The following is a 22,654-nucleotide window of genomic DNA, read 5'->3' on the forward strand; positions in this document are numbered from 1 at the left end:
CAAATTTTTATGATGTCGATTTCAAGGGTGATACGCTTATTTATTATTTTCACCAAATACAATGAAAAATCTTGTAAGATTTCTGTTTCACAAATATTGATTGTTTTCTTTCATGTGATTTCAGTCAACAAGCAGTCATAAAACTTTTAAATGATGTATTGGGGGATTGCTTACTAAAATTAGTGTTCTATATAAATGTAAAGCTGCATATTCATTGCATTTCAGTTTTGAGATTATTGAAACCCTACATTAATTAGATTAAAGAAATCTTCAGCTCAATTTCACATTTGAATTATATATTGGTCTGAGTAAAATATTGACAAATTGATACTGTTCATTTTTTTAATGCAACAGTCTCATCAAATTTTTCCATGTTTTGATTTGGAACTATTATTTATTGTTCTGTATTGATAAAATTACTCTGGAAACTGTTGAAACTTTTTGCTATGAACAAGTTATTTTTTTGCTGTGAAATTTTATTTTGTTACTATTAAGTAGAGTAAATTATACTTTTCAATTAACTGTTCTAAAAAATGCTCTGCCGTTCCAAATCTGTTCTAATTTTGTCCTGTTTTTTTTATTTTTAAATTGCTGTTCTGATTTGTTCTTTGGCCTGCTACAAAGCTTGCTTACTGTTTTCAGCTTGGGCAATGTTTGTATTTTATTTAATAATGTATATAACCTTTTTTTTTTATTTAAATATATTTGCAGTTTTTTGTCTATTCAAGTTTTTAGAGATTTATTAAATGTTTTTAAATTTACTAGCAAATAGGATATTTCATATTTTCATCATATAATTTCAAAATTAAATTTGAGAACTCTACTTTTTGTTATATAATATTTTAAGCATGAAAATCTGTCTGTTGTCTAATATTTTATTGACAATTTTTTTAAAAGGTAACTAATCGGACCTAATTTGAATTTTAATATTATGATATATTGTCATAAAACATACATATTTCAGAGTGTATTACAATATTTTTAAAATTTAACTGTTGACTTTGGTCAAGTTCTTGTTAACCAAACAAAATATAAAATTCAGCTTAATGTTATAATCTATAATTATATAATTTGGTCAATAATACTCCTGATATTATCACATTCTATATTTATCATTTTCAATAAACAGTGCAATTTTTTGATGTTCAGGAACTGTAATTGATAATTGTGTTTTTGATATTTATCATTGTTGAAAATTATAATATACTCAATATGTATTCAAATTTACTCAATGTAAATCAAATATTGTTATCACTATAGTTAAGAATTAATGTTTTGTTGCTCAACTCTAGTAACTAATATGATTCCTGTGAAGTTTATTTGATAAAAATTTTGAATAGCTGAAAATATTTTTTGAAAACTAAAAATTTTCTTCACTAACATTTTCAAATTTACTTCTCTACATTTTATAATAATGAATAAAAGATAAACGTTTGTATTTCCTTCATATTGTGGGAAAAGAGTAACACTTTTTGTTACAGAATTTACAGTGAAAATAAAATTTGACTTACTGTGCTTCATCTCAAAACTGAATTTTTTATTTTAAATACTTGATGAATTTTTATTTTTCAGAAATTACCTTACTACATTAGATTGATGTTTACATCTGAAAAGATTAGCTAATAAAATGTTGCTATTTATAAACTTAGAATTTTGTTGCTTTCATAAAAACTTAAAGAAACTATGCAGATATTTTTCTCAATTTATATATTTCCTCTATATGTTTAATGTTGGAATTTTATGACTTCTCCTATACTGATTTTATTGATATTTTTTATTTATTCAAATCTTCATATTTTAGGTGGAAAATGAGGAAAACATATTGGTAGTTTTAAGAATAATCATAGAATTTTATAAGACCTTCAGGCCACCATGCAGCTTCGAAGTAAGAATGTGTTATTTATATGATTTATCTTTTTCAATGAATTTGCTTTTGTATTAATATATTTCACAAATGTACAGATTCATGGAAAACTATTTTATTAATCAACTTTTGTAAATTTTTGCATTACATTGATTGGAAAGTGTTTCTGTAGGTTTATTAACTTACATTTGCACGGGGAAAAGAATATTGACTTGAGTGGATGTCATTTAATAGGATACATAATACTACTAGTTATTTATCATTTTACACTACTCTGGCTACTGTTTTTTTTATTATATATCTTATAAGAGATTTTTTTTTTTTTTTTTTTAGATTTTCCACTTGTTTAATTAGTTATTTTGCACTTAAAAGTTTAAATATAGTCTTCCATTACAATGATAAATGCTTCTATGAATAATTCTTCATAAAATGAAAAAAGGAAACAATAGAGGAAACAGAGGACGACAATAGTTCTGCTTTGAATCAATTTATAAATAAAGTTTATAAGCCTGTAATTTGCGATATAAATGTCAATGATCACACAAAGTTAACTCATTTTAAATTCTCTGTACAGAAATTTCTTGACAAATTGTTCCTAAAATGTTCTTGTTTAAATTTCTCAAGGTTTTTAATAGAAGTTTTTTTTTTTTTCTAAAAAGAACTATATTCTTTTTAATTTCTTGTTGAAATTTTATGAAACATTTATGTGTTTTTTTTTCTTTTAAAATTTTAATTAAAAATGATTGACTACAGACGCTTTCTTTTGTAGTGTCTGTTGCTTATTTAATCAGAATTGGTTTATGACAAACTCTCTATTGAGGAAGAAAAAATATTGTGTATAAATATTTAATACTCTGCATTGTTCAATATGAATACAGTTTTGTGATATATAAGCATGCTTCACCTTTATCGTGATAACATATGTAATTATAATAATTATATGATGTATATACCATATCGTATAATTATCATATCATATACCATCATGATATTAATTATGATTATGTTAAAAAAGTCAAAATATTTGAGAGAGCATTAATATAATGTATGATTACTATTAGTATGATTCTTAACAGAATCATGAAATCGGTTGGTTACACTATCATGCTACATACCGATTGAAAGAAGAAAATATATTCTAAATTGTAAAAAATAATTAAGCTTTTGTGATTTTCCAATTATTTTTAGATACAGTTGTTTCTGCTTTATGTAAAGAATATTTACAAAGAACTGCCTAATCACTTGCATCTTATATTTGAACTACGGCCTACTCCAAATGTAAAAGAGTTATCGGCAACTACGTTGGAACTTTTATTGAAAGAAACATTTACCATAACACAGATTCACATTGAGAAAAGTGGAAAAAGAATCCCGAATTCAACTACCCAGATGGTGAGTAAAAATAATTTAACGTCTGTAAATCAGTTTTATTAGTTATTAAAATAATCATTAGTTCATATAATATGAAAATTTCAAGTCTTTTGTTTAAAACCTTTTTAAATGCATGTAGATTACATTATTCAATTTTTTTCGCTTTCATTTCCTGAGTAAGCAATAAAAATAGTTATTTGGCTAAACCATTATAAAATTTAAACTATTTGTTGTAGCTTTGGTAATATTTAAAAATTTGCTTATTCACAAGTATGAAAGGGTTTCCATTCCTAAAAAGCCTTAAATTTAAATATGGTTTTAGGAGCCCATAAAAAGGTCTGTTTTTCTTTCTAAGCCTTCTTATAGCTCATTCATATTTTAATTTTGAAGACTTCAATTGCATTTTATAATTGTTTTCATTATTATTCTTAATGCTATTAAATTTCAAAAGTGATATTCAAGTAAAATTAAAAAAGTTATGAAGTAACTTCATTTAAAAATTTAGTGTGAGGAGCATTTTTTTTCCAATTTAATTCTAAAACATGCTTAAAATCTTTTTTCTTACTAAATTAATTTGAACTTCAGGTCAATTTTTAGTAGTATTTACTTTAACATCTCAAAAGCATGCATACATGATCTAAAAAATAATCATGTATGCATGCTTTCAATCTGTATAAGCCTTCAAAGTTAAGAGAAAATGTTACTATTATTATAATAGGGGTGTACTACCTTTTGAAGTGAAGGGCCACATGCACAGCAGATTGACCTATGAAGGGTTGCATGCCCAAGAATTTAGACAGGCATGTTGACAGCAATTATAGGTAGTAATTGTGTCATAAACATCATTGTTCTAGGCACTAAATTCTTTTTATCAGTTAACCTTGTAATATATTTGTATAAAATTAAATGCTTTTAAATGTTTAAAATTAAAAACTGATTACCCAAGGAAACAAAACACAATCAGAAAACCAGAATCAATTATGAGAAGAAAAAAAAACAACAGATAAATAGAAATAAATAAAAATAATAGGAAAATTAATTTTTTTTTATCACATTACATAATGCAGAAGTCCATTTAAACATACATTTTAATATTAAAAATTTTTAACGTTCATAGAATTAAATTTAAAAAAGAAAAAAAAGTATTCTAGTTAATGAAATAAATGCAAGTTAAATTCTTTTGTTTATAGAAAGTTTGTAAGGTTAAGAATGATTAAAATTAAAACAAAACCCTTTCAGTGCGAAATAAGATTCAACATTTAGTAGGGAATATTCTCCAACTTTAAAACTTTAGTTTTATATAAATTATAAAAGCAGGGGCTAGAAGAGAAAAGAAAACATTAATTTTGATCTTAAGAATCTATTTATTAATTATTATTAAATAATATCAACTTAATCTATGGATTTATCAACTTAATTACAAGAACTTACGGAGCTACCTATGATTTTAAATTGTAATTATACTATTTTGGAATATATATTAATTTCCTATACTATTGGACTTGGTTATACTATAATACTATTTGGAATATATGTTAATTTTCATGAAAATTAAAATATTGTTTAGAAAGTCAAGCATTGTTAATCTTTCACTGTATAAACGTTAAATTAAATAAATATGAAAGATTCACATACAATTTCTTTTGACTACAGATTGCATAAATGTTTTTTTTTTCATTTATATTTTATAATTTTTTTAAAAACATGCAGCTGACTTAACTGTCTTTAATTATATATTCAATCTTAAAAAAAGAATTTAAATTTAAAGTTTGGAAATTTTCTTTACAAGCTAAGTTTTTATTGTGTTTCAATTTGAATGACTTAAAAAATTGAAAAATAACCTTGTTAAGTCATTGACAAGACACTGTATTAATGTAATATTTCTTTACCTGTGTCCTTTTACATTGGGTTAGCTCTCTGCCTTGGAGATTTTGGAACTTGCTCTTAGATATTCTAGCTATATAATTCAAAAACTGATTTTTTTTTTCAATCTTGAGATAAAGATTAGAGTTGTTAAATTTTTTTTATTAACAAACAATTTTGTATTGAATTAAAATATTTTGAAAATAAACTTTATTTTTTTATACAAGTATTTTTTATAATACACAGACAGTTTTTTATTTTATCCTTTTCAAAAAAATAAAAATTCATATGAAACTTAGAAATTGAAAATTTGTTTGATGCATTTTAAACAGAAGGATCAAGGCAGAATCAGTAAGAATATACCTTAGGTTTCCAAAACTCGTGAATTGTATTTTATTATTTTGGAAAATTTTGAATTTTTTTCTAATTGTTTGTTTTTCTTGATAGAATTATTTAAAATATTGTTAAAAGAATTATTAAATTAAGAAAAATGTCACGTGAAAAATATGAGCTGGATCATTCAAAAAGTCAACTTTCAAATGATTGTTTGCTTTTCAGAAACCGAAGGGACTTTGAGCAAGCTCCCTGTCCCTGAACTCACCCATTCTTTTATTGTCATACTTTGTTGCTTTGAATACATAATGAAGGCATAACCATCTATTGTATCAATAAAGTTTAACTGGTAGTTCTCTTAGTCAAATTAAATAACATGGTTCTCCAGTTTTATGTGTGTTTAAAAAAATTTTAAACTAAAAATTAAAAAATTACTTTCTTCTATACTTTCTTGCACTAAGAATTGTTACTTTGTGATTTTTCTTTTTTATATTGTTTATATGTTTGATTTAATTTACAGGTCATTTTAATCCCAAAAGCTGTTCCTTAAAGGCACTGGCAGAGCTACCTATAATTTTTGTCTTGATGTACCAGCTGTATAAAATGAGTGTTCATAAAGATGTCTAAGAATTTATACCATTGATAATGACAACTATTACTTTACAACCCACAACTCAACAGAGGTAACTTAATTTTAATATTACTTACATATTTTTTGATAATAGAAAGTTTAATATTAGTGACTATGCTTCAATGTTGAAATAGTCTATGAAGTGATAAATAATTGTCTCTTTGTTTGCCAAATTACTCTTAGATGATAATTTATCTATATAAGATAACTAAGAACTCTCTGGAAGCATTAAAAATGTTGCACATGCTTTAAATTCCAGAAATTGGAAGCAGTTTTCAGTTGATAATGATCATTGTCAATATTTACATAGCTTTTGATTAATCTGGCATTGATTCTCATATTTGCTATTAAGTATTTGTTTTATTAAAATTTTCCTGTTTCTAAATAAAAACTAATTTAAGTTTTGATATGTGAAATATCATTAAAATATATAATTTTGATTAATTTCAGAACAGTCATTAAAAAATAATTTTCTAATTTTATAGAAAAACTCATACCTCCAATAAAGTTTCAATTAATTCACAGCATGTCCTATATAAGATAACTATAATGTATTCTCTTTGATAAAATACATCTCAATGTGGATATATAATTTTCTAATTCTTATTCTGTTTGGATCAAATCACTAAACTTAGAATATAATTTTTTTTAAAATATCTTACAACCAGCTCATAATTTAATTAAGAAATAGTTAATCTGAGAAATATTTGTCAATATTACAAAAAATTTTGCATTTTTTAGTCTTTTTAAAAAATAAAAGCTTGTTAATCTTTTTTAGTTAAAACAAATCTTGTATCCAAATGAAATCAGATTTATTTTATTGGTCTCATTATTCTTATACTTGATTGAAGCTGGAATGTCTTTTTTTTTTCCCTTTGAAAAGGCTTGCAGCAAAAATATTGCAAAATGTGAGTAAGTTTTTTTCCAAATATTGCAAAACAATGTCATATATTTAACTCAAAAAATAGTCTAAAGAATATTGACGATATCGTGTATAATGTATTTTAATACATTGTTACACTTATTAAAAATAACACTTTCTTAATTGAAACAAACATTTTACTATGGAGTTTAATGTAACCTATTAAGTGATCGGCCCACTAGGTATACCAAGGCTATAATTAACACCACTCTTGCATCACCTCTTAATATACTGACCACTTTTCAAACTAGGCCATCAAATTGGTACATTACAAATGGTCGACTTGCGTGATTTTCGCTGTAAAATCTATTTTATTGATTTTTGCATGCAGGATATACCTTAATGTCTTTCTTTTTTACTTATTTTATATTTTATACCAAATGATCAAGTCAGAGTGGTTTTATACAGTAAAACTCTTATTGTTTTTTACTCATTCAATTGTATTCTGTGAAAGAATTTTATGTTCAATGACTAGGTGGGACAAAGTTAAACATTAAATTTTGTGCATTTAATTTGTTCTTGGGGAGAAAAAGACAAAATGCAGAATGTTTGCAGAAATTTTATTTTTTGTTTTGTTTTATTTTAGGAGCAATCCATCTTTCAACAAAGAAGTTTATGTTAACTTTATGGCTGCATAGATAAAATACATTATCCTTTCTAGCTTACCTAGTTAGAATATATCAAGTGAGTAGGTTAATGACTAATTAATCAAGAATTATTCCTTATTTTTTGAATAAATATTTTTTATACCGTATTTTTAAGGAAATCCCTTTGCTGCTTAGAAGTACTCTAATGTGGTATAACAATGTTGAGCACACTACTAAGAAATTTTAAATAAATAATAATGTGATCTGTAATAAATAAAAGTTAAGCAAATTTTAAAATAAGTTTTCTGTAATTACTTAAAACAATGTTAATTTTTTTGGTTATATATCAAGCATTGTCATTCACTGGTGACTGACACGGCCAAAACAAAAGGTTCAGTGTCAGTCACTGATGGCTGATGTGGACCTCAACATGTTAAAAGACACTTTAATACTCACAGATATGATTTCAAAATCGACTCAGAGGTCAAAGGCACCAAGCTATTCATGTGCTGAAGTGGGGATAGATACTCAATCAAGCTTTAGATCCATAAGTGTGAGTTAGGAAGTAAAAGCAACTTCTGCTTAACAAAATCATGCCATTGGTTAGGAATTGTAGAATTTTAGCTTTTATGACCCTCCTGACCTACAACAGGCTGTTGTGAGCTATCTTTACATTGAGTACTTAATAATGTGTGTTGAAAAATTAATTTTCCAGGCTCATTTTTTCAATACATTTTGCATTTAACATATTAATCGCTAGTTAATTTTTTTTAGTAATTATATAATGAAACATAGAATATGATAAAAAAATTCTGCACAATGCATTAGGAATCAAATTTTTGACTTTATAAATTAAATAGCCCTGATGCTGAACTATTTGCTCTTTGAACATTAAATAGAGGTAATGTGCAAAGTATATTACAAAATATATTATCTAGAACTCATTAAAAGGGAAAATAAATTGAAAAGTCATGCTAATAAAAATAAAGGGAACTTGATATGATATATTTGATTAATCCCCCCCCCCCATATTTCCTTGCTTACTTGTTTATTGGTTCAAAATGAAGGAGGTAATTTATTTTTTTAGAACTATTCTGACTACTGGAATATTTTCTGATTATTAAATTCATTTTATTATGTTGTGAACATAAAAAAAAAAAAATTTCTGCCCATTTTATTTTATTTTTTACTACTGTGATTCAACTGTATCATTAATATTGGAACCTTCAATTATAAAATCACTGAATTGTAAAATTAGCTGCTTTTTACTATTAAATCTGCAAGAACGGAATCATTTTAATATCAAACTATGTAAAAACCATCTTCTAATAAAATTATTATCGTTATGTAATGACAAAATTTTGTATGTGAAAAACTTTGCTTTTTTTGTGTTTGAATGATTAGAATTTTCTATATTCTCAAGTTTTGAATAAATATAAATAATAAATTGTTGTCTGTTGTCTATGAGCAAAGTTACTGGTGTTGATTGTATTTTGTGTTGAAATTGAAGGGCAAAAGTTTAAAAAATTAGGAAAAAGGGAGTCTAAGGGAATCCAAAAGAAAACTGTTTATGGGCTAAGAAAAATTGTAAAATGCCTATCATTCAATGTCATGGATCCTCAATCATTCAATAAAGTGAATCTAACTTCAATGGATTTAAGAAGAACTCTTGATTTCTTAAAATAAACTATACTGAAAAGAAAAGGATATTTAATGTTTTAGAAACTCTGATATGTTTTCAAACTATGGTGAATCTTTAATTTGAAATTTTGCTTATCAAATATAATATTTTAAAATCCTCCTGCAAGTTAAAAAATGTTGCTCATGTTCATGTCAAATGTAGGTTTTGCAAAAATAAAACATAAATGTAGTAATCAATTTAGTTTTTAATCAATTTAATTTAGTTTAAAATTAAACTTTGAAATGACTTTTTCCTACATTTTGGTTTTTAAAATTTGCTGCTTTTTAAAATCAAGTGTTCTAAAAATGGATGTGATTTTAATAGGCAGCATGCTCTGTATTTATGTTTATCTGAGTAATATTATCCTAAATTAATTTCAAATTATCCTAAATTAATTTCAAATTTATTTAAATTAAGATAATAATTTAACCCAGCTGTGATTTTAATTTGATTTTTTTTTGTAGAATATTGTGAATGAATATTCCTCACAGTTTGCTAAAGGAATGATAGGATTGTTGTGTCTATGTCCGCAAGAAGTGGCCCACTTGCACAAAGTATTGCTTGTAGCAGCGCGTCATATTTTAGCCACAGAGCTAAGAGATAGTAAATGCTTTTTTTATTACTTAAATATGTCTTGTTTTTTTCCTTTATCCTGAAACATGTTTTTTTTCTCTTTATTTTTAAATAAATGACTCATTTTTTTTAAAAAATTTTTTAACTTTAGATACCATTTGAAAAATATTGTTTGAAATGTTCTCTGTGTGTACTAGTTCTCCTTATTTTTTGAGAAATTCTTTTATTTTTATACCATTTTCAGAATTGTGCATATATAACTAATTATATCTAAAAATTAATAACTCTAAGAAAAGAAAATTTAATAAAGATGTAATAGCAGGATTGTTTTAAAAAAGAATAGCAAAATTATATTTTAAAACAGTCTTTCTCAGTCTTAAATAATTTATAATTTAAATACTATTATTTTAAAAATAAACTGTGTTATTATATATCTATTATTTGATAAGATAGAGTAAAATACTTTTCATAACTATGAACGAACAATTAAAAAAAGTTCAACAAAATTTACATCTTCAATGTCTCTAATATGTCTAGTGTTACCCGTCAAATTTTATTTAAGATCATTCAAAGCATTGCTCTTGGCCTGCTTGTGTGATTTTAATATAAATGTGGCATTGTGTTCATGATAATCAAATGTGGAAATGAAATCACTAGTTTTTCTCTCTTTTTGTTTCTCTGAACTGATTTTCTTTCCTTTTTTCACTGCCATGTTTAAATGTGTGATTTCTATGGTAGTCATCAGTATCATTATTAGATTAGAATACTAACTGGGAAATATATAAAAAAAATTCTATTTTTATTACTATAAAAGTCCCTAAAATTCCTTATGTGTAAAATATTTAGTACATTATGCAAAAATTATCATGAAATTTATAATATTTCATGAAATCTACAGGAATTTTTCCTATGCTGATGGGTAAAAAACTAATTTTTTGATGATATACATTCAAATCACAACTATACAAATTTCTTACCATTTTATTTTTTGAAACTTACTGCCATGAAATAATAATAAAAACAAGTTTGTTAAAGCTGGGGGCTTGTTAAAGTCTGTCATCTGGGAGCAAAACGATCTACAAATTTAAATTTTATGTATATTTTTTCCTTAAAACTCCTTTTTGGAAATAGTGTTTTTAAAATTAAAGCTCTTGTTTTTCTTGTTTTTTTTTTCCATTTAACATTTTGTACTCAACATTTATTTTAACATTTTGTGATTAATAAAGTAATAAAAGTTTCAAAATTTAAAATAAATGTTGTGATTGTTTAGTTTTGTATTACATATTGCATTGTTTAATTTTATTGAATGATTTCAGAATACAAAATGTTCCGTGTGTGATGGTTGCATCTTTCGAAGGTTTTCTTTATATCTATGAACTGAACGTTGAAATGGGGGGAGATCGTATTTAAATAAAACAGCACAGGTAGAAAATATTTGCTTCTTAAAAATAATAATAATAAATATGAATTGTGTATTATTCTCTTCAGAGTTTGAAATTTTTTGGCTGGTAAAACTTCCCATAAAAACTGTGGTTGGTTAGATTTAAAAACATCAAAACTATCTCAAATTTTTTTGTTCATAGTTAGATTTTTTTTATATATATATTCGTCATTGAACAATCTACCCAATTTTGGGTTTACGACTACTGCTAATGTTCAACTCCGTAGCCTTTTAATGTTGATATAATCCAGGAGACAATGAAACTCCTGTATCAGTACTCCCAGAGGTATGATTTGTTATCGGAACATGGAGGACTTTGTGACTCGACAGATTTAACGTGCATCAGTCACCATTTACTACACCAGGAGTCTTCGGCCGGCGCAGATCGAACCCACAAACTCTTAGTGCTCCAGTGCCCTACCAACCAGGCTATCCCAGCCTCATAGTTAGACTTTGTAAAAGTTAAGCATTACATAATTATTGAGTAGCAATAAACTGTAACTCAAAATTAACTATGCATTATTTAAATTATTATTAAATGCTGATCAAAGTGTTTAAAAATAGTTAGTTTTTTCCTTTCTCATTTAGTTAGTCTAAAAACTAGACATTGCAAGGTAGTTTTGTGTTAAACAACTAAGACAATGGCGTTTCATCAAGCTGTAATTTCTGGAGTTTTCTTTTTTAAGATATATTTAAAAGAAATAGCTGCTTTTACAAATGACTCAAAATTGCTATGAGATTTAAGGATAAAGTTATTAGGGGTCTGTCTAGGTTTTTTTTAGGGGTACCTATTTTGTGAAAATTTAGACATAATTTGTGAAAATTAAAAGTTACATCAAAAAATCAACACAAAAATATGGTAAAATAAGAAATTATTTTCAAAAATTGTCACTACAAATAAAAATCATTTATGATTAGTAAATTTTTGTCCATGTACAGTAGAGCGCCGATTATCCGAACTGCTCGGGACCGAATGCGGTTCAGATAATGAATAGTTGGAAAGTTGTTTAAAATCTAGTTTAAATAATTATTATTTATGCACTAGCTTCCCTTCACACTTTTTCTAGGCTTAGGACTGGCAGTACTATCTAAAATAGCTCTGACGTGTTTAAAACTTTATTTTTTAAATTTTTAAATATTTATTTGTATTACTTTTTCTTCAATTTGAATTATTTTTATCATATTTCTGCTTTTTTTATCATTTTTTTGTCAATTACTGATTTTTACCACATTTTTCTTCATTTTCCATTGCAAAAGTATCCAGCAAAAACTTTTGTTTCAAAGAAGATGCTCTTTTTGTGCAGCCATATCCTTTATTCTTTTTAAATTAATCAACTGAACTGGATCAACATCATTTTGACATTCTAACCAATTCATTGCAATATCTAATAAATTGCATGCTACTATATGAGAAAGTCCACTATCTTGAACTTGATCACCTACTTCTTCCTCTTAGTCTGTGGAGTTTTGATTTTCATTCAAAATTTCAACAACAATTTCATCATCAATTAAAATTTTAAATCCTGAGTCATTTTCATTGTCTCGACACCAGTCTTCTATTTCTTCTGCTGTATAAACCTGGCACCTTTTCACCCAAAAGAAACTTCATTCAGAAACTTCAGTTTCGTTTGTTTTTCTGTTAAGAATTTTATTCCAAGATTTAAGATTCCAAGCACTGTTATTACTAATCATTAACCATAAGTGACAACTACCCATCCTTCAATTGTAGAACTTCAGCACTTGTCTATTCATAAACACCTTCCTCGTTCCAACCATTGTAGATTGTCAAAATGAAGCTTGCATTCTTTTAAGATAATTTTCAATTGAAGAGGGCTAAAGGGGTATGTAGGTTAAACTGCTGAAAAAGGCTGTAAATTAAATATGGTCTTCAGATGTAGTGGATATTTTTCATTCTTCTAAATTTAGAAAAATTGTCGATAAGTTAAAAAGAATTCTAAACTTAAAAATAAAAAGGCGAATTCGGATGTAGTTCGGATAATTGGACGTTTGGATAATAAGGGTTCGGATAATTGGCGTCTTACTGTATTAAAAAATAATTTCGCTATTGTTACATTTCGGGCTTAAAATTGTTTCCAAATTTAAAAATCCATTGTTCACAGTTAAATTTCAACTTGCATTTAACAGTACTAGAAATAAGTTATTTTCATTATGAGAAACTTTTCGACTAGGTCATACAAAAAAAAGTTTCACAGAGAAAAAAGCGTTTCATACAAAAATAAAGATCTGTTAGAATAAATTTACAATAATGTTGAAGATAATATTCAAATGTTTAGAATAATGTTTGAATTTTGTCTTCCTTTAAAGTTTATAGAGAGAGAATCTCATTGCTTCATTTTAAAAAACTCTAGGATTTATAGTTTCTTTATGGGGATACAGAAACAAAATTTTAAGAGGTGGAGAATCTTTGAACTTACTTATTTTAAAGTATTTTGTTAAACTACCGGTTTTTTAAAAGTTGGTTTTGTGAAGGTACCGCTAAACGGTAGTAAATTTACCCTGGACAGACTACTGGTTATTCTTTGAGTTTATGCAATTCATTTTCTATATACTCATGCATTTTAAAACTTATTTAAATAATCTTAAAATTTCAGGATTTAAATTGGTCTGTTAAGCAAATATTTTAAATTAAATGTGAGTGAAAAGTATAGTTAGATATTCATTTATTTAGTTTTTAAAATTTTTTGAGTGCAATAAATGTTTTTGATGACAATGAATCTTGAAATCTATGACAATTCTAATGCTCATTCATACTAGTTGTTAAAGATTAAATTTTTTTGTTATAAAACTGAATGCAACATGTTCATTATTTTATTTTATAATATGTTTAATTGTTTAGATTAATAAGTGGCCATTATTTTAAACTTTATTTTAAATCAGTTTTACTTGTAAAACCAGTTTGTACTCGTTATGAACATTGGTTAATATGTTAAGCATAGGTATAGTTTGTCTATGATATGAACTCTGCCCACCACAAAGTCTGTGGCCATCTGCTGCTATGGAACCAAGAATAGTGCATTTCAGGGAGGGTAGCTTCTCTTCATTATAGGGCGAAGAAAATGATTCCCTTTCTTTCGTCGTTTCACCGAGCCAAAAGCTGTTCTAAACAACGACCCCACTTTAAATAGTTATACTTCGTTACCCCATATAGATGGCAGCACTTTTTAAAAATTTTCACTCATTTAATGTTTTTCTGTTTTATTTTTTCAGGATTTTCAAAAAGGGGTCAGCACTTGACTTATTTCTAGAGTTTTCTTAATGATTTGGCAATTTATATTTTTCTTATATGTGGGCGTCTTTTTATTAGATCTTAGTCTGTGTACTTTTAAATCATTACTTAGACTTACGCTGTGAACTTTTAAATTGGGACTGTTTGTCATTAATTTTTCTTTGCATTTCCTTTTCAATTTTTTTAATTGCTTTTTCTTATTTAATTTTCCATTATGAGGCCTTGGGGACGCAGTCAGTTTTTGATTTCACTACTGACAACTGAAAGGCTCCTGTGTGTTGGCCGGCAATGTGTCCCCTGATGAAGTACTGTCCTGCCAGAATTGTATTTCTGACTTTATAAATTAAAATAAAACAAATTTGGATTCAGTTGCTTTTCGATTTTAATTTATTATTTTAAATATTACTTACTTATTTTGTCTTTTTCTGAATTTGTCAATTAGTTTTATTCTTTGATTAGACCTCATTACCATAGTCACCTCCACTGGCCCAGACAAATGGTTAGGGGAATTCTTACTTTAGACAAACTATATAAAGCAATGTTTTTGCGGTTAATATAAGATGGTGGCTTTTAAATGTCTAAGTGTTTAATATTTTGGTGTGACGCATGATAGAGTCGCACTATCTTATTTAATTTATGAGCTGAGGCATTCATTGATGTCTTGTGGCCAAAATGAGGCAGTGAGTGAGTCATTCATTAATGTTAATTTTTTTAATAAAATTTTCTAAAAATTTTAAATTTTTTATTTATTTTTACTTAACATATATTTTTGGAATAATTTCTAACATGGATAGATGGTTGGATAGTTGAATAAAGACCTATGTGATTTAAACCAAACAGTTTTTTTTTAAACTATTTTATATAGTTAAATTTTATGTTCTTCATATAAATTCATTCAGTTTAATTGTAACAAAATAAAAAAAAAGGATATTTTCTTCCAATTTTGAACTTAATTTCTAATGGGAATCTGTATTATTTCAAATAAACATAGAAAAAGTTTTAAACAAAAATATCTATCTAAACATTGTTGGCATTTCAGCCCGGAAGAAACATACAGGGTATCTGCTCACCTGGAAAATCATGAAAATTCATGAATTTCGGTATTGAACCAAATTTGTCATGATTTTAGTTATATTTTCAAAGAAATCATGGGAAGTCATGGATTTAGTTTGCTGAAAAATCTAATTTTTTTAATTGAATTCCTCCCCCTCTGCCAATTTCATGGTGTTCCAAATATCTAAATTTCTAACAAAATCCCCAGTCACAGTCATATTTTATTAAAGTATAAAATGTTTTTATTGTGTTCTTTAAAAATTATGGTTTTCTATCAAAAAATGAAAGAACATCATTTCTAGAGCGAATTATCTTTTATACTTCTGTGATTTCAGAAATTTTGTTTTTATTTATTTTTTTATTTATTTTATAAATTTAAAATTCTAGCTGAAGCAAGCCAGTCAATGGTGAGTTTTTTTATTCCGAAATGAGAACAGAAAAATCAGGAATATCTTTCCTTTCAGATGAACAAGAAAAGTCTCTTTAGAATATAATTTTGCAGGAGAAAGAGAAAAAAAATTATTTTATTTTTATTTTTTTCAGCTATTTTATTGCTTCAACTTTTTCTTTACTCTGTTTTTTAAATTTAAAATCTGTAAATATGAAGATGCAGAGTATAACAGTTTTGGTTATACCTATCATTTCAATTAATGTTATTACAATGCTTTTTTAAATTTATGGTTTTTATCAAAGAAAATAGTAACTTCATTAAGTCATGAAAATTTCTTGGAATTAGTCATGGATTTGAAAATCTAAAATGTAGCAGATACGCTGAACATATTTCTTCCAGAACAGTGGAAGAAACTGAATAAAACAAAAAAAAAGAGGGCAAACTGGAAAATAATTAAAAATGACAAATACAATTGTTTAACAATAGGTATTATATAACTCGTATGTAAGCAAATTAAATTCAGTATAGTTACAAAAAGTTTGTCACATTAACTTTAAAAAAAAAAGAAGAATTATTTGTTAGTTTTAAAGAGAATTTTAAATTCTATTTATCATATTATTCAGGAGTTGGTTTGGGTAATCATACTTAACATTATTTGATAATGAAAATTATTATGCTATTTGTAATTAATTGTGTGAATTCAATATATGATTTTAGTGGTATCAATGTTTAATATGTGATTTGTTTATTTAGTGGTATTGATAAATTGATTATGTTCTTTTAAGTAATGTAAAATAAAGTTGTCCATAAACTATTGAAAACATAACCTAAATTCTTTTATACAAAATATTAATAAATATCACTTATTTTAATTTTTTAAGAAATTCATAATTTTTTTCTTCTTGTTTTCACTTATTTGAGAATGACATTAAATAGCTCTAAAATTAATGTTATTATTTAAACTAGATTGCTATTTTAAACTGTTTAGATATCTGATATTTCTTTTTGAAAAAGGGTTTATTCCACTTGAGTTGAAAATTTAAGAAATTGGAAATTTAAATTTAATTTGTAAGAAATTGGAATTGGATTATTTAAATTTAGCTTAGATTGATTGAGTTGATATTTAATTAACCAATTTTTTAATTACAGGCTTTAAAAAATTTCACAACAAAAGATGTTGGGGACTTTTTGGAAATCTTTAGTCAACAACAAAACTGTCCCTTATTGATTTTTTTTTTTAAATGATTGAAATTTTTAATTCTTTTCCTCTCAAGTAAAATACATAACAAACATCTCATATTTTAACATTTATAACTCAGTTTGCAAATTCAGGTTGCTCAGTTTATTAATCTTAAGATTTATTTTTTGAAACCTATTAATATTTGTTTGTTAACCTTATTTATGACTTTAATTTGGAATTTTTTAATTATTTTCATAAATAAACTGAAGTCAGTCTTGAAAGAAAATCAGTAGGTAAAATTAAATTAATATCTCTTTTCAATTTGTTTTTAATATTAAAATTTATGTATTTCCTTAAAAATGTAAAAAATTTTTGCTGTTAAGGAAAAATAAAAGTTACATTTTAATGTAAACATTGGTAATTTTTATAATTACTGTGAAATGATCAAGTAATGATGTAGCAAAGAATGAGATGGAACTTCAACGCTTACCTGCGTAAACAAAATTTGTACTATTAGTGTATCTAAAGCGTTTTTTGATGCTGGCCCAAGTTAAATTGAGATTATTATTTAAAAAAAAAATTATGGAGATGGAACAAAAAATAAATAATGATGAAGTGAAAAAATAAATAGAGATATGTATAACTTAGAAAAAAAATTTTGTTTATTATTTAGTGGTTGATGTGAAAAGATGTACAAGGTTAGCTGTTATTTTTATCTTGTTTGCTGTAAAAAATAAATTAATATAATGAATGAAAAAAATCTTTATAATTAATTTAATATATAAGTCCTTATTATAGAAAGGTACATTCTGAAGTCAGTGAACTATAAATGTCTGAAAATTCTTCTAGATTGTGTTCATTTATCAAAAAAATAAGTTCTGTCTTGAAATATTTTTAGAGTGGGCAACCATGGTGACCACTTATTCTTCAAACCTAATGTGTCGACGACCGATATCGATTGGTCACCGACTCCCGTGGAATTAACTTTTTATATCTTTTCATTTAATACTCAATTTTTGTAAGCGTTTTTTTGCTTGGATTAAGCTATATATATATATTTTTAAAAATCCTTACATGCTCGAAGAATAACAAAATGTTTATGATTTTAGGTTAGAAGGACCACTTAGACCTACTACAAAGAATTCAAGTCGTGCTTTGTCCAAATTTGAACCTCATTCAACGAGTCATCCTGTTGAGTCTGTGGAAAAAGAGCCATCTATCTCAAGTAATTCCTTCTTATTGTTGATGTTTTCTTCTGAGCCTTTTCAACCCAATGGACAATTACAGTCAAATTTTTTTTTAATTTTAATGCATTCAGAATCCCTTAAAACTCCCAGAAAACATTTTATTACTTTTCTAAGAAGGTTATTTATTTAGTTATTTTCAATCAAAAAACGCTTACTTTCGTTTTCGCCTGAAACGGGGAGTCACGTGATTATTCACGAACTGACGTCACACGTGTCCATCTGCCATTCACTTACAATAGCCGTGCTGTGAAAACCCATACGTTCTTGCTTTTGTTTAAATTTTCTAATTAAATCCAACAATTTTAGATGGTCTAAAGCTATCCGTATAAAAAATTGCGCCTTAATATCGCTTAATAAAAATGTGGATTTGATATAACGTATTTTAATAATGTTAAATTTCAGTGGTACCCACTGAAACATTGTTAATACTTGACAAAATTTTGTAGCTCGGAATATTTAAGATTTTTTAGTTCTATAAAAAAAAGTGCATGGTATTGCTTATAAATGATGCGTTATAAATACAAAATAACTTCGTTTTTTCATTTTTAAACTATAATCTTAATTTTAATGTATACTTCAAGTTCATTTGGAAGATTTATTTTCATCTTAAGTGAAAGAAATGTTGGATCAATTTCTTATGTAGAATAAATAGTTTTAGATTTTAAAATGTAGGACAGCTTAAGTTATTGATAATTTTTATCTATTTATTCTAGCGTGAATTCAAAGCATGTAATTGTATTCATAGCAGTAGCCTCTTAAAAAACTTGTGATCCCAGCAAAACTTTAAATTCATATATATATATATATATATATTTCTGCAGATTTTATTAACTTTACTTTAATTGCCTTAATCTATGTTATAAGAGTATTTGAAATCAAGAATATGCATTTATTTAGTTCTTTTTTGCAGAAATAGGAATAAAATTTTATAAATGCATATAAAAATAATTTTTCGCCATACCAAAGTTCCTATTTACTCAAAGAATAAAAATATTGAGAAAAAATATCAACATTACTGTTTATTTTTTAATTATTTAATAAATAATAAAGAATGTGCATTAGAATTTCTTTCCATTTTGTATAAGTTAATTTTTTATTTTTGTTCTCTAGCTTTAGTGAAACAAAAACTTCCAGCTTAATGATATTCGCTGAAATTTTGTGGATAAATAAGTTAATTAGATATGGATTAAGGAGAAATTAAGTGAAATTTTAAGTATAACTAGATTATGGTGATGATGATGGTCAGATATATTTCAATGGACTAAATTCTTGAAAGTGTTGATACGTTTTCGGCTATACCGTATGCATAACCTGAGATTTTTTTTAAACTACTTTATTAAATTTTTTTAAATTAAAAATGTATAATGTATTCACTTTACTATTTTAGAATTCTTCATTGCAAGTACTGACAAATAGCTTGCAAAAATAAGGAGAGAAATTAACAATAACCATACTTTATTAATACTCTATATTGCAGAAAAAGGAATTAAAATTTATAAATTTAAAAATAAAAATAATTTCGAACTGTAACGGAATTCCTATTTAAGCTAGGAATAATAAATATAAGCGTTAATGTGTATTTAAATATTTAATACATAGTGAAACAAACAAAAAAAGATGACATAAATTGCATTAGTAAGTATTTACCTAAAAAGAAAATCCTTCAACTCTAGTAATAAATAAATAAATAAAAGAAGCAACATTAAATTACATTATTTGAATTTTTGATCATTAGCACATAGATTGTAACGATGATGGACTGATATTTTTCAATGGACAAGATTTATGAAAATACTGATTTGTTTTAATGCAATTACGAATTATAAAATCATCCATCCTATATCAAAATGTATGAAATTTCTATCCAATCTGCAACTTATTTTAATTAAGCGATTAGGTTGTAATGAAGCATTAATTTAATTTAAAGGTAAGTGGAATGAAATAGTATTTTCTATGAACTTTAACACTACTGATTTCAGCCGAAAAGAAATGTTGATTCGCTGTAAAGAGCTACATAATCATTTCTTCAGATATTTTAATGATAAATAACAACGTTTGAAGTTTTAAAATCTTTCTTTCATTTTGCACACACTCTCAGAACCGTAAATTTAATTCACAAAATTTTTATTGATAATTTACAAAGGATGTTCATACGGTATACGTGATATCAAAACTAAAAGAGCATTGAAATAGCCTTAGCGGATGAAGATGGCATGTTTCCCTTCGGCACATTTGACGTCATAACAAATCAGGAGTCGTTTTTGATTGCATCACTTACGGAAGCCTTTTGGGGCAATTTAAATGTTTAATAACTAAATAAATTAACATTTGCCGAAAAAAACAATCAGATTTTCGGTTTCAGGGGAGAATTTCCAATAAGTTAGGTATGAAAATAAAAAAAATTATGATATGCTGTAATTGTCCATTCTTTGGTTCCATCTTTATTTGATTCATTTCTTTTTAAAAATAGAAAATTTAAGCATATTGAATCTTTAAACGTTTTTCTTCTGCTTTTAAAAACTATGTAAGTGGTTAAATATGATTTAATTTCAATTAATCACATATTATTGTATAATACAGTCAAACCTCGCTATAGTGAACCTTCAAGGGGCCGAAATTTCAGTTCACTATAACTGGGAGTTGATTATATCCATACTGCAAACAATTTTAATTAATTTTTCCAAACTGCTCCCTTTTATTACACATTATTTAAATAAATGACCAATGAAAAGAAATACAAAAATGATTAAAGAACAATATGTAGTAACAAAAAATGTGTTCACTTATATTTTTTATTACTCATCGTCGTGCGTGCAAAAGATTTAGGGATGAAAAACTGAGATAAAAGAAGCAAATAAGAAAAAATGCTTCTGGCTACATTTCACTCAATAAGAGGTCTTAAAAATTGGTATATGTATTTTATGTAGGAATTTCGAAATTACCAACTAATGAAGGAAAAAATCACTCAAGGGCAGAAAAAAGTTCAGAATATCCAATTTCCTCTCATCTTTTGGTTCGCTATATCCACAAAAAATGATATATGTGTATGGCAAGGCACGTGAGCGAGCATTTCGTTCACAATGTCCGGGAGTTCAGCAGAGTTTAACTGTATTTTATTAATTCAGGGTGATGTATTTTTTTTAATGTGACTTAGTTGTTAAAAAGTTAATCTTTTATTTTATTGATTAATAAGTTCTTCCTTTATTTTTCATTTTCCAAATATTATATTTTTTTCATTTATTCATTTATTTTGTTTAATTCAAAGCATTACTTTTTGGTTATTTATACTATTTGATTTAACTTAATAAATATGGAATAACTTTAGCCATCTATGGATTATTTATATGTTTGTTAGTTTCTTTTTTGAATGGTTTGATATTTGTTGTTAAAAATGTTTTTTGTCTTCAGTTATGTTCTTTTTAAATAAGTATCACTTGAATAAGTTTAACAATTTTTTTTATGTTTTATTTCACTCTTAAAAAAATACTTTCTACCAACCCAATAATAATAACATGGTGCATTTTTAAAAAGTGCTTAAAGGTGCCTTTTTTCTTTTTTTAAAAGCCCTGAAAGATGCTATTTTCATTGAGTGTTTTTAAAAAGTGTGTAATTTTCCATTTTCGAAAATTAAATTTTTTTCTCTACCATGTTGATTTTCGACACATAGTATGCAAAAGCGTGCTTTACACATTGTTCTATTCAGCATTTCCACAATTCATCCAACCACAGGCTACTTCGGCGCATCATTGGTCTATAGAGTATGAAAGCGCCAATCTTTTTGCATGTTTAGTGAAATACTTGTGAGTTAGCAAGCACGTCCACTGAGCTGGGATAAGTGAGATTCTTGCACTCTCATGTGCAAATCATGATTTAAATCAAATGATTTTTTTTTTAAAAATCATTGATTTAAATCAACAGATTTTTTATATATACATTGATTTGAAAAGTTAAAAAACAGTGTTTAAAATTATTGATACTTTTATTATTTTCTTTTCTTAGTTTTAAAATTTATTTTAAATGAAGTGCTGCATTAATTAATTTTAGTTAACGAAATTACTTTCATTCTTGGTGTGTGATAAATTCCAACACATTAGAAATTACATTTTTAAAAATCTTTTAATGCTTGAAATTGAAAGTACAGATTAAAGAAAACATTCAGGGCTGTCTTAATATGGACTTGCATAGCTGTAGAAAGTTATTAATAAACATGAATTTTTTTCACAAAAAAAAATACAAATAATGTTAATTTAAATTCTACCTTATGATTGAA

General features: G+C 25.9%; 2 protein-coding genes across 10 annotated transcripts in view; both read left to right on the plus strand.

The window, feature by feature from the left end:
- LOC147800844 (transcription-associated protein 1-like) overlaps window positions 1–22,654 on the plus strand; it is a 37,135-nt gene that overhangs the window by 7,744 nt on the left and 6,737 nt on the right. For 3 of the 8 annotated variants that reach the window (XM_087156329.1, XM_087156330.1, XM_087156332.1), the window contains 7 exons: window positions 1,802–1,885; window positions 3,053–3,256; window positions 5,952–6,114; window positions 7,571–7,668; window positions 9,717–9,855; window positions 11,142–11,249; window positions 18,247–18,362. In XM_087156329.1, coding sequence (XP_087012455.1) covers window positions 1,802–1,885; window positions 3,053–3,256; window positions 5,952–5,981 — 318 coding nt within the window. In that variant the 3' untranslated portion in view covers window positions 5,982–6,114; window positions 7,571–7,668; window positions 9,717–9,855; window positions 11,142–11,249; window positions 18,247–18,362. Of the gene's footprint in view, window positions 1–1,801; window positions 1,886–3,052; window positions 3,257–3,953; window positions 4,057–5,951; window positions 6,115–7,570; window positions 7,669–8,029; window positions 9,221–9,716; window positions 9,856–11,141; window positions 11,250–18,246; window positions 18,363–22,654 lie in introns of those variants that run through there. The other 5 variants (XM_087156335.1, XM_087156337.1, XM_087156331.1 and 2 more) reach the window with 5 other exon arrangements.
- The window catches only part of LOC147800845 (transcription-associated protein 1-like), an 84,007-nt gene that overhangs the window by 819 nt on the left and 60,534 nt on the right, over window positions 1–22,654 (plus strand). The window lies entirely within an intron of this gene.

The sequence above is a fragment of the Parasteatoda tepidariorum genome, unplaced genomic scaffold, assembly GCF_982258835.1.
Source record: "Parasteatoda tepidariorum strain Cologne lab strain unplaced genomic scaffold, Ptep-v5.0 scaffold_12, whole genome shotgun sequence".
Taxonomy (NCBI): Eukaryota; Metazoa; Arthropoda; class Arachnida; order Araneae; family Theridiidae; genus Parasteatoda; species Parasteatoda tepidariorum.